This window comes from Pristis pectinata, chromosome 14 (assembly GCF_009764475.1).
Source record: "Pristis pectinata isolate sPriPec2 chromosome 14, sPriPec2.1.pri, whole genome shotgun sequence".
NCBI classification, from domain to species: Eukaryota; Metazoa; Chordata; class Chondrichthyes; order Rhinopristiformes; family Pristidae; genus Pristis; species Pristis pectinata.
The window spans coordinates 49167779-49180503 of NC_067418.1; the positions used below are offsets into that span (position 1 = coordinate 49167779).

Sequence of the window (12725 nt, forward strand, 5' to 3'; positions counted from 1 at the left end):
GGATGGAAGAAGAAAGTCCACTCACTCCTCACACAGAAATTGGATTGTTTGGCTATAAAATAAATGACCAAGATCTTTATTACGCCTTCACATTAACAACGGAGATGTGTTTGAAAAGCTTAATGCCCCTTTTGACAGGACCATGCTGTTCTAGTGACTGAACAACTCTTTCTAGATGTACTTATATAAACACTTTCCTGAGTTATTCATGACAGTTATTAAAACAAAGCAATCCACAGACAGTCCTTATTAGAACACTCATGACTGTATGCCAGTGAATAATACCATTGTAATCTGTTGTGCAAGGTGAAAAGAGCAGAGATGTTACATTAGAACTGTACGTAGTGCTAATCAGGCTACATCTGGAGTACTGCGTACTGATCTGGTCACCAAGTTTCAGGGAAGACGTGATTGCGTTGGAAAGGGTGCAGAGGAGATTTATGAAGGTAGTATCAAGACTGGAAGATTGTAGCTGAGGAAAATTGGACAAGCTGGGGTTGTATTCTAGGGAGGATGAAGGGAGATTAAGTAAGGAACTAAGATTGAGGGACCCAAGAAGCAAACAGGACTATGCTGTTAAAATGTCCCTTAGCAGAGGAGTTAAAAACCAGGTGGAATTGGTATAAAGTGGAAGTACTAGAAGAGAGATTGGCAGTGATCTCACAACCAGTATCACCAGAGCACTTTATCTGCTAAATGCTATTTGAAGGACATGGCTCAGTGAAGTTTGGCTGCTGTATTTTTCTACATTGCAACAGTGAGTATGTTTCAAAAATACTTGGCTCTTGAGGAGTTCCGAACATGCTGAGGTCATGAATTGTACTATATCAATGAATGGAGCTGGCTAACAGCCAGAGATTCCTCTGGGGACTGTCTGCTGTCAGCTGGTTATGGCTCGGTTTGTTTCAAACTTCCTAGTGTGCTTGTGCAAACAGTGTCACCCAAATTGGCCTGGAAGTCAGATGTTAGCACATCTAGACTTGCTGTTAAGCCTAGTGGCGGAGCACTGATGAGCTGAAGGGAGAGACCAGATGTTGTCATAACCAGTTGTTTATCTTTACCCCAGGGTAACTGCTATTCAGATACAATCCCGTTAACTTGAATGGGGTTGGTGTTTGAGTTATTTTACAGAATCACTGAATGGTTACAGCAGAGGAACCCATTTAGCCTATTGAACACTTACAAAGTGAGAGCAATTGAGCTACTCACTGCCCCCAATCTCTTCCCATGGCCCTTCAAATTCTTTGAAATGCTCATCCAGCTCCCTTTTGAACACTTCAGTTGAACTTGTCTCCCCTGACAGTGTGTTTCAGGCTCTAACCACTCACTGTATAAAGATCTTTCCTCAGGTCAATGACCTCAATCTATGTTCCATAGTTTCTGACTCTTCCAACAATGGGAACTGTTTTTCTCTCTCCCTACTCTACCTATAGACTTCATAATTTGAAATATATCTAGCAGATTCCCACTCCAACTCTCTTTCCAAAGAGAACAGCCACAGTTTATCCAGTCTGTTTGCATAACCACATCTGTTATCCCTGAAATCATATTGGCATGTCTCCTCTGCACCCTCTTAAAGCATTTATATTTTCCCAACTATGGCAGCCAGAACTAAACACAATACCCAAGTTGTAGCCAGGCCAGTGCTTTATAAAAGTTCATCTTGACATTTTATAACTTGCAGGATTAATATAACCACTTTCTCAACTTGTCTCGCCACTTACAATGGACTATTCACAAGACATTTTTTAACATTATTTCAAATGTATTGAAGATTGATTTACAACCTCACCCTATCACTGCAATTTTTGGATTACCAAGGATAGAGTCTGGCTATTTATCTGCTTCCGCTTACCATATGATTGCCTTTGTTACATTAATGGCCAAACGATCCATTTTGCTTAAATGGAAGGATCCAATACCCCCTACTACTTTTCAATGGTTCTCTCAAACTATATCATGTTTAGACTTGGAAAAAATTAGGAGTGGTACTGTTGATCCTTCGCTTAAATTTGAAGGTATTTGGTGTCCATTTATTCAATATTTTCACATGATATAGATCCCCTTTCAATAACTTTCCAACTTAGAGGAATGGAGTTGACAACATAATATTGCTCTGTTTCTACTGAGAAATTTTGGTCCAGTCTTTTTTTTTCTTTTTTTGTTTTTTGAAATTTTTCTGTTTAGTTTAGTTTGGTTTGATATATTGTTTATAATTTCTCTTATTGATTTGGGGATTTTTTTTCTTTCTTTTATATTATATTCATTTACTAAGAGATCGTTGGATCTACAGATTTTTTTTATATTTTATTGTTCTTTATGATTATCTATGCCATGATTGTTCTCCTGATTTCTTTGTATTACATGTATAAATATTGATGTTATATATTAATCTGTATTAATTTGAAAACTAATAAAAAGATTGAAAAAGAAAGAAAGACTATTCACATACACCCATAGATCTTTCTGTGTGTACCCTTTTTAGAAGTATGCCCTCTGGTTTATATTGGTTCTTTTCAAATGTAACAGTTTACCTTTCTCAGCAGTTAATTTTATTTGCCAATTCTACCACACATGCTTGTATCTCCTTGCAGTCTATTGTCTGATTCCTCACAGTCCACTGTGCCTCCAAATTTTGTGTCAAATACATACCTTGAAACTGTGTCCTGTACACCCAAGTTCAATTCATTAACCTGTCTTGAGAAAATCAGTGGTCTTTGTACTGAGGCCTGGGGAACTCACTTGTTCTGTCTGAAGTCTAAAAAACCTTTCACTACCACTGTTTCCTGTAACTTAACCAATTTTCTTTTCATGTTGCTATTATCTCTTGGCTGTCAATCTGGATGACATGCCAAATATGATTTGGCACCTCATCTAACATCTTTTGGATCCCATACTGTATTTGGCTCATTGACCCTCTCTATCAGGGAAGTCTATCAAATTAGTCAGGTAAGACTTGCCTTTAACAAATCCATTCTGGCTTTCTCTAATCAATCCAAATTTGCCCAGATGACTGCTGGTTCTGTCCCTGATTATTGTTTCTTGAACCTTTCCTCCCTACTGAAGTTAAATAGACTGCTCTGTTGTTACTAGGTCTATCCCTACACCCTCTTTAGAATACAGGGGTAACATTTGCAATTTTCGCAAAATTTCCCTTTATAATTTTCCCCTGAATGTCTAGATATTTGGAAGCTGTTTGGGATGTTTAATGTTTTCAATTATTTTTAACATTTTATGCTGTTCTCTATTTTAAATCTATATGAATCCTTTTAAATATCTGACTGTCAGATATATTTAAAACAGTTCAAAAGCCTTTGAGAGCAGCAAGTTGTCAAAGCTAACGGTGTTTTTTGGGGAAGAGATACAGGGGTCACAGGCTCAGAGGCTGACTTGCAGCACATCACAGTTGAGGTGGGGAGGAACCATCAGAATTCCCAGAAAAAGTTGTGATCTTTGAATCCTGGTTGCTTATCTGTTTGATAGTATGGAGAGTTCTCTGTTCAAAGACTTGCATTTGTATGACTCCTCACTACTTTCTTGAGTTATCCTAAAGTGCCTTGTAATCTGTGGATTCCATCACAGACTCATAATTTTTGCATAGTCCAACAATCTTTGAGCATTGTGTTTTATTTACCTTATCCCAAAGGAGTTTACACAGAATATCTACTTTCCCTGTGGATTTGTGGCATGTGGGTCATTTTCTGTATTCTGAGGTAGCATTGGACTCGGGTGAAATTTGTTTTGCAGAGGTGTGTAAACCTTTGGAATCTTGTCTCAGGGCTGTGAAAGCCGTCACTGAATATACCCAAGGCTGAGGTTTATAGATATTTTTGACACTGAATTCAAGGAGTACGGTGACACCAAAGACTGCAGATGCTGGAATCTGGAGCAAAAATCAAACTGCTAGAGAAACATGGTGAATCCGGCAGCATCTGTGGAGGCAAAGGGATGGTCACAGATTAGGTCGAGACCCTGATTCAGGACTGAGTGTAGAGGGAAGATGGCCAGAGATGAGAAAGGGGGGTAGTGTAGCAGTTAGGGTAATGTTTTACAGCGCCAGCGACCTGGGTTCAATTCCGGCCACTGTCTGTGAGGAGTTTGTACGTTCTCCCCGTGTGTCTGCATGGGTTTCCTCTGGGTGCTCTAGTTTCCTCCCACATTCCAAACAACTTCCACAGGTTAGGAAGTTGTGGGCGTGATATGTTGGCGCCGGAAGCGTGGCGACACTTGCGGGCTGTCCCCCCAGAACACTCTACACAAAAGATGTATTTCACTGTGTTTTGATGTACATGTGATTAATAAAGATATCTTACCTTATCTTATCAATGGGCTGGTAGGTGATAGGTGGAACCCAGGAGGGGGTGGGGGGAGAGATGGGCAGATGGAGTATAGTGATTGGATGGAAAAGGGGGCCTGATATTATTCAATGGTGGAGCAACTTCAAAACCCTCCTATGTTTTGTGTTCTGGAACCAGCAAGCCTTGTTATTGGGTACAGTTTGCTGTGCATCAGCTATTAAAACTGTAAATAATTGAACTTTTGGCATTTGGGAAAATTCTGCACATAATAGTATGTTTGCTTCTCAGAGTTTACCTTGCTGGCACCTACTTACTTGATATGTGATTCTTTGTTGCAGGAACTCTGTGTATCAAGTATTGCTGCTTTGCAGTGGGATTGCAGTCATGATGCTGGTGTCTGCCATTGTCTAATTGATGCCTTGGATTGATCCTGGATCAGAGTGCCATTTTAGTGGTACCCATGGAAAGGTAACCTGGAGCCAGCATTATTTACATAATTTGATCAGCAAGACCAACTATTGCATCAGAAAGGAGAAAAAAAGATCCATTCCTTCCTCTACCACCTCCACCATTTTCTCTTCTAAACTGACTTGAATAATGGAGTTATATTTCATGACTGATAATACCCAATATAGTGCTAAACCAAAGAAAAATGCAATAAACCCTCCTGTCAGATGTCACACATCTGCAAACAGCCACTAGATCGTTGATGGTGCTTCATAATCTGGCAACACTGACCTCTCAGCTTGCCTGACCAGCTAGGTGGTTGTTGTTGTGTACACTAAGTAATCCTTGGATCCTGCTCCCTCCCTCCCTCCTCCCACCAGTACACTCCATACAGAAGCAAAAGAAGTGTGCCTGATAAACCTTGTCACTGTTGATAATGACATTCACACCCGGTCAACCGATAAAGACATCAGCTTAGACACCTGAGGTACAGCAGTATGTACCATTACTGAACTACTTCACTTGCAGGTACTTGACTAACCCAGATCTACCTTCAGTGTTCTCTCTGAAAGAAGGTGGACGCGCCCTGTTAGGGCCTGTAAGATGTCCTCAAGGGATGCCAGATAGCTGTAGTTGAAACTGTCTTCTTTCTGCCTGACCAGATCGAGGCAAATCGTCATGAAAGAGTAACTTGAGCCTGAGCACATTGCTGTTCTTTCCCCCTTCTTTTTGCCAAACACCAACCCAAGTGTCCTGCTCTGAGAGTTTGAGCTGAATTGCACTGTGGAATCAGGTGAACATGTTCGGTGGCCTCGTTTTATGTTGATTTCCACAGTTTCCTATAAGTAAAAGCAAGTAGTTTCTTTGCACATTTGGTTGTTACATACATGGTGTTTGGATAGCACAATCAAAATGACTCTGAAACCTTCTTCCTTGCCCATGTCAGCCAAAAATTACAGCCATAATGATGCTTTTGGTGGGGGTGAATGCCCTCTTGTTACATTGGTATAACAATGCCATCTGTTAGATCAATCCCTTTGGTTACTCAGCATTGCTGTGCCAATGAAATCAGTTATTTTTTTTAGGAACATAACAAACACTCCTCATCCTGTGTATTCAGGCGAGGCCTGTGGTCTGACTGTTACAGACTGTTAATTTAGCATTAATGGTGCTGTCTGCTTTAGTGTGGGACTGCTGCTCATTGCACAGAGATGAGATCCACAGCACCTCGCAGGTATGCACAGACTCATCAGTAGACTAACTTTCTGCACTTTCTCCTATTTTTTTGAGGCATAGATTTTATTTTGTGTATTCTTGTAATAAAACTTATGTATTTTCATTTTAATTGTAAATATTTAGCATGAAATATTTGAATAAACTATGCATATTTGTCTCATGTACTCCCAGAAGTGAGAGTAATGTTATCCTTCCCCTATCTTGGGATGGTAGAAGGACGGTGGTTACAAAGGGAAGAAGATTTGAAATAGTGTAACATAGTGATAGCTGACTTTCTGCAACCAATATGTGAGAGATGTTTTTAAACCTAGCTCTTGTGTGGTTTCACTTGCTGATTGCATTTGACTCTTCTGCATGTTACCCAGAGCAGGGGCCACAGATTTGAGTTCCACAAGGCAGATGATCAGAATCTGCTCTTTTGATCTGATTCCTGACGCACAGACCTGGGTTTTGATAAAGAATGGTTACTATCAGTGTTGCTGTTGGCCAGTCTGGTTGTAATAGTCCATCCTTCAGAGCAGAGAATTTCTTATTGGGTCTGTCCCCTCCTGCCAATATGCAGACAACTTCCATTCATGTGGAACAATAACTGTGTTAAATTGGATGGCCTCTGAACAGATTTTGGATCTCAAAACTGGACATCCATGTAAGTATGGCTTCAAGAACAGGTTAGAGTCTGTGTATTATATGGCTGTTGATTCATCTCCTGCCTCTTCATGACTTACAAGGGCCAGATCAAGGGTATGATGGAATACTCTGCACTTGGGTACATACCAATGCAATGAGTTTGAAAATAACCAGTGCAAACTAGCCTGTATGATTGGGACCCTTCCAGTATCCTAAACATTCATCCCGAACACACTGGCTACTGGATGTGCCTTCATCATGATCCATTGTAACAATTCACCAAAGCTCCTCTTCACAGAAATTCCCAAACCTATAACCACTGCACTAGATGGAGAGTCCCAGGCATCTGACATTAGTACTGGAATCCTACAAAATTTATAACACAGCAGGAAACCAATTTACCTATTCATGTCTATGTCGGTTGAAAAAGATATCCAGCCTAATCCCACCTTCCAACACTGCGTCTGTTTCCCAGCAGGTCACGCCTCTTCAAGTACTCATCCAAGTACCACTTAAAATGTGGTGAGAGCTTTCTGTCTCTCCCACCCTCTCAGGCAGTAGGTTCTTGGTCACTACTCTGCTTGACTTTTTTTTCATTCACCTTCCCTCCAATTCTAACTATTTAAGACCATAACATAAAGAATTGGTAGCAGGAAGAGGCCATTTAGCAAAATTGTGCAGCACAGTGCAAATCTGGAGTTAGATTTAAAAAAACTATAAAAATCAAAGCTTAACGGTCTTTATTTGAAAGTATGTAGTATTTGCAATAAGACAGACGAGTTAGCAGCACAGATAGCAACATACAAGTGTGTTATTATCGCTGTTATTGGAGATAACTGGCTCAATATTCCAGTTTATACAATGTTCCTGAAGAACAGGCCTAAAGAGAAGGGAGGTGGGTAGAGTTAATCAAGGAAGCTATCAGAGCGATGTTGAATTGAGGCAGCGGATAGTAATGTAGGATCAATTTGGGGTGAAATCATGAATAGCAGGGGAAAGACAACACAGGTGAGGGTGTTCTATGGGCCCCCAAGATATGATTTCTCGATAGGGTGGAACATAAATGGGGAAATATCCAGGGCACGTTTGAAGGGAATTGTGATTGTCACGGGAGATTTTAGTCTACATATTGATTGGATGAACCAATCTGGCAAAGTATGAGAAGAAGAGTTTGTGGAGTGCATCAGGGATTGCTTCTTAGAGCAGCATATTATGGAACCTATGCGGGAACAGGCTGTTTTAGATTTGGTAGTGAGGAAGGATTAATAAGAGATCTGTGGTTAAAGATCCCCCTAGGAGGTACTGACCACAATGTCGTAGAATTCCAAATGCAGTTTGAGGGTGAACACCACAGGACCAAAACTGCTGCCTTCAACTTAAAGGCAATTATAATGGGATGAAAGTGAAGTTGATTAAGGTGGACTGGGAAAATAAGTGTAGAAATGAGTGAAGAGGTGAACAGTGGCAGATATTCAACCAGCTGGTCCACATCACTCAGCAGGAATTTATCCCAATTATAAAGAGGGATTCCATGAGAAAGAGGTACTATCTGTGATTGGAAAAAGAAGTCAAGCATCATGTTAAATTTAAAACTAGGGTATACAAGGAGGCATGGACTGATGGTAGGCCAGAGGACTGGGAAGTTTTTAGGATCCAGCAGCAAAAGACTAACAATCTCACAGGAATGGAGAAAATTGATTTTGAGAGAAAATCTGGGTGTAATGTCAAAACAAACTAAAGGTTCTATGGCTTTATAAATGGGAAGAAGGCAGCCAAGGTAAGTGAGGAACCTCTGGAGAATGAAACTGGTGAAGTAATAACAGGAAACAAAGACCTAGCTGATATGTTAAATCAGTTGTTTTAGAGCATTGCAAATATTTCTAGGATAACAGACGGGCTAGTTTCAAATAACAGGGAGGAGTTTGTAAAATTCCCAATCACAAGGGACGAAGTATCAGAGAAACTCACAGGGCTAAAGGCAGACAAGTCGCCAGGACCTGATGGACTGCACGCAAGGGTTTTAAAGGAGGAAGTTGCAGAGGTAGTGGATCCGTTGGTTGAATGCAAAATTCCAGAAGATTGAAAAACAGCAAATGTGACTCCCTTGTTCAATAAGGGAAGAAGACGCAAGGTAGGGAACTATAGGCCAGTCAGTTTAACACCTACTGTTGGCAAGATGCTAGAGTTGCTAACCAAAGAAGAAATAACTAATCATTTAGGAAAGGTGAATATAATTAAACCCAGTCAGCATGGTTTTATGAAAAGTAAATCATGTTTGCCAAATTTTCTCGAATTCTTTGAGAATGGAACAGGGTGAGTAGATAGAGGGGAACCTGTAGATGTAGTGTATTTAGATACTTAAAAGGCATTTGACAAGGCTCCACATCAGAGTCTGGTGCATAAATTAAGAGCCCAAGGTATTGGAGGAAGCATGTCATCATGGATTGAAAACTGCAGTTGGTCCTTTTCAGGATGGTGGGATACCCCGGGATCGGCTATTGGCCTTCAACTGTTTACTGTTTACATTATTGACCTGGACGAGGGAATGAAATGTAAGGTTTCCATTGATATGAAAATGGGTGGAAGGGCACCGTGATGAGGATGTTGTGATTCTACAACGGAATATAGATAGATTAGCTGATCTGGTGAAAACCTGGCAAATGGAGTTTAATGTGACGGTGTGAAGTTATGCACTTCATTAAGAGAAATCAAAAGGTAGGTTATTATCTAAATGGAGAGAGATCACAAATGAGTGGTTTAGAGGAATCTAGGTGTTCTAGTGCATGAACCCAAAGTTAACTAGCAGGTCCAACAAGTAGTTGATAAGGCAAGCAACATGTTGGCCTTTATTGCAAAGGGGTTGGAGTTTTAAGAATACTGAAGGTTCATGAAAGGCTACATTTGCGATGTTGTGCACAGTTTTGGTCTCCTTATGTGGAAAAAAAGGACATTGTAACATCTGAGGCAATCCAGAGGAGATTCTTGGGATGAGAGGGCTGGACTGTTTGGGTCTGTATTCCTTGGAGTTTAAAAGAATTTTTAAAATTTTTTTAATTTTAAAAAAAATTTTATTTACAGCGTGGTAACAGGCCCTTCCGGCCCAATGAGTCCGTGCCACCCATTTTAAATCCCAAATTAACCTACCCATACGTCTTTAGAATGTGGGAGGAAACCGGAGCACCCAGCGGAAACCCACGCAGACACGGGAGAACGTACAAACTCCTTACAGCGACGGGAATCGAACCCCGATCGCTGGCGCTGTAATAGCGTTGCACTAACTGCTACGCTACCATGCCGAATGAGAATGAGGGGTGTCATTCATACATATAAGGGGGCTTGACAGGGTAGGTTTTGAGATGTTTTCACTAGCGGGAGAGTCTGAAACAAAGGGGATATAGTTAGAAAATAAGGGGCTGTTCATGTAATACAGGTGCGTAGAAATGTCTTGTCTCAGAGAGTAGTGAATCTCTGGAATTCTCTGCCCAGGGGGTTAGGGGTGGGGCCAGATCAAGGCATTGAGCGTCGTGGGGAACAGGGTGTAGATTTGCCCATGGAACCTGTAAGCTATGACCTCCTAGTCTCCCAGTTAGCACGCAGCTGTAATAACCCTGTCCCCTCACCCACTCTTCAAGGTGCATTCTTTAAACCTTAGAAAAATATTATTAATAGTAAAGCTGTTGACGCCAATACCCTCCCACACCATGAATGTCTGCTACAAAACCCAATTATTTCCAATTCACACCAGAGAGATTTTATCGTACAAGGTGGGATATTTCAGTCTCTCTGTGTTGGACCAGACTTTTTTTTAATGCAGCCTGCCAACTTAACTTGCTATAATTGCCCTTGTTCATAAGAATTCCATTTAAAGCTGTGACATTTTCCCAGTGTGGGCCTTACACAACTTGTGTGTGGGTGAGTTGTTTGGTCAAGTTCAAATTATTAGAAGATTCCAGTCACTTGGGCAATTGATCACTAGTTAAGGAGTAACGGTGGTGCAGCAGTTGGTGCTGCTGACTCACACCTCCAGCAACCAGGTTCAATCCTGACCTCGGCTGCTGTCTGTATGGAGCTTCTTGTGACTGTGTGGGTCCACTCTCCCCATGTGCACCAGTTTCCTCCCATGTCCCTAAGAAGCGCTAGATGGTAGATTAATTGGCTGCTGTAAATTACATGTATTGTAGGTGAGTGGCAAAAGTATCAGAAGTGAGTTGACGGGCATGTGGGGGGAGATGGGTTTCAGGGTTGAGGGGAAATAGGACTGGCGGGATCGTGCTATTGGGAACTGGCAGGGACCTGATGGGTTGAATGACCTGCTTTGCCATAATAAGTAGTTATGCAGTTTGGAATCTTTCCTCTCTTTAGGCTTGTTGAGCCATCCTTAATCCAAGGTACCCAGCATATGCAGATCATCCACAGCATATTTCTTCTTCTCCCTGGAGTACTGCATTTATTATCTGCCTTTCCCTGTTTGTCACATTGTTTATCATATTCAGAGGCATGATTGGTTATTGGCTGTCCTTTGGTGCTGGCCCCTAGCCACGTTGTCCATTTGGATCAAAACTCTTTCTCACTGTTCTAGTAGCTCCTATTGGTCATAATATTCATACACTACATTGTTCCTGTTAGGGATGAGTTTTCTGCTACCCCATCAGGCAGACTTCGGCACCTACTGGTGAAATTTCTGGTGAGTCCCTTACTGATCCTGTTCTTTCCAAACACAAACTCCTGTTCTTCTCCTAAAACCTTATTTTGCTCTCCAGTTAACCCTTATTCTTAAATAAGGGTTAACTGGAGATAAAGTGTACTGTATCTGGAGATAAAGATATACTGTATAAAGTGCTTTGAGATTTTCCTTAATCTTGTTCACCAATGATGTTTCACGCCCCCCTTTGCCCTCCTAATTTATTTAAGTACCCCCCCCACCCCACCCTACGCTTTTTATACTCCTGAAGGGCCGCCCCTCTTTGCAACGCCAAATGCCTTTTTTATTCAGCCCCCTGTGCCTCGACACCTAGAGTTCCCTGAACTTGCTCTCTCTGCCATTCGCCCTCGTGAGAACAAATTGGCACTGAACTCTCACTTTTGAATGACTTCCAGTTGTTGGGATTTAGACCTACCTACACGTAGCTGCGCCCAGTCTACTTTTGCTGTCACCTATCACCTCTCCTGTGGCCAGTGAAGATGTAAACATGTCTGCCAGGGTCCCAGTAATCTCGTTTTGCCTCCCATATCATCCTGGGATACATCTCAGACATCTACTACTGCCTCATTTTAAATGATAACATGCTATGGAATTTCTCTGCACCCCCCTCTCCAAATTCTCCAACTACAATACCCTTCTTAAAGAACATAAATCGGTATTCCCTCAGCAGAAAAACAGACTCAGGTGTGTGGTTAGTTGTATGAACTTGCTTTTTCTTTGTACAATTAATCGTTTATAATAAAAACTGAAAATGCTCAAAAAACTCAATAGATTAGAGCAGCATCTGTGGCGAGAGAAACAGGTAACCTTCCATGTCGATGATCTTTGTATTTTAAATCATGGACTAAAATGACCATTATTAACCAGAAATATGAACTGTTTTGCTCTGGCAGATGCTGCTTCCCCTAACGAACATTTCTAGCATTTAGTTGTTTCTAATTCTAGTATTGGCAGTCTTGGATTTACAATAAACTGTGAGGTTGCTCATTGTCCTGAGCTACGTTTGAACTCGTGGGTTGGGACGGTCTCGAAGAATGTTGTAGGGTTTAAGGCCCTTGTTCTTCCATTTCGTCCTGAGGTAACGGGGAACTGCTCTAAGATTGTCCTCATTAGATTTGTGTAAAACTACTTCTGGTTCTCTGTAAACAACTGAACCTCAGGCTGACCTTAGCCACGAGGTGATGAGTGTCTCAATTTCACGCTGTAAAGGAACCAGTAACAGGAAATGTTCTCACCTCAATCTGATTACCAACTTCCCATTTCTCTTCCGTTGTCTCACCATCAAAGTATTTTTTCTGCCCTTCCTCCCTTTCTCTGTTCCTTGCGGTTTTCTACCGCATTCCGTTTAAACGTAGAACACTACAGCACAGAACAGGCGCTTCGGCCCACCATGTCAGGGCTGACCGTGATGCCAA

The 12725-nt window shown here is 41.4% G+C and overlaps 1 protein-coding gene across 1 annotated transcript in view; it reads left to right on the forward strand.

Moving 5' to 3' along the window:
• LOC127577639 (zinc transporter ZIP13-like) overlaps window positions 1-6152 on the forward strand; it is a 31517-nt gene extending 25365 nt beyond the window's left edge. Inside the window, exon 10 of the mRNA XM_052028985.1 lies at window positions 4637-6152. Within this exon, the coding sequence (XP_051884945.1) occupies window positions 4637-4709 (73 nt within the window). The 3' untranslated portion in view covers window positions 4710-6152. The remainder of the gene's footprint in view (window positions 1-4636) is intronic.
• The last annotated feature ends 6573 nt before the right edge of the window (window positions 6153-12725 follow it).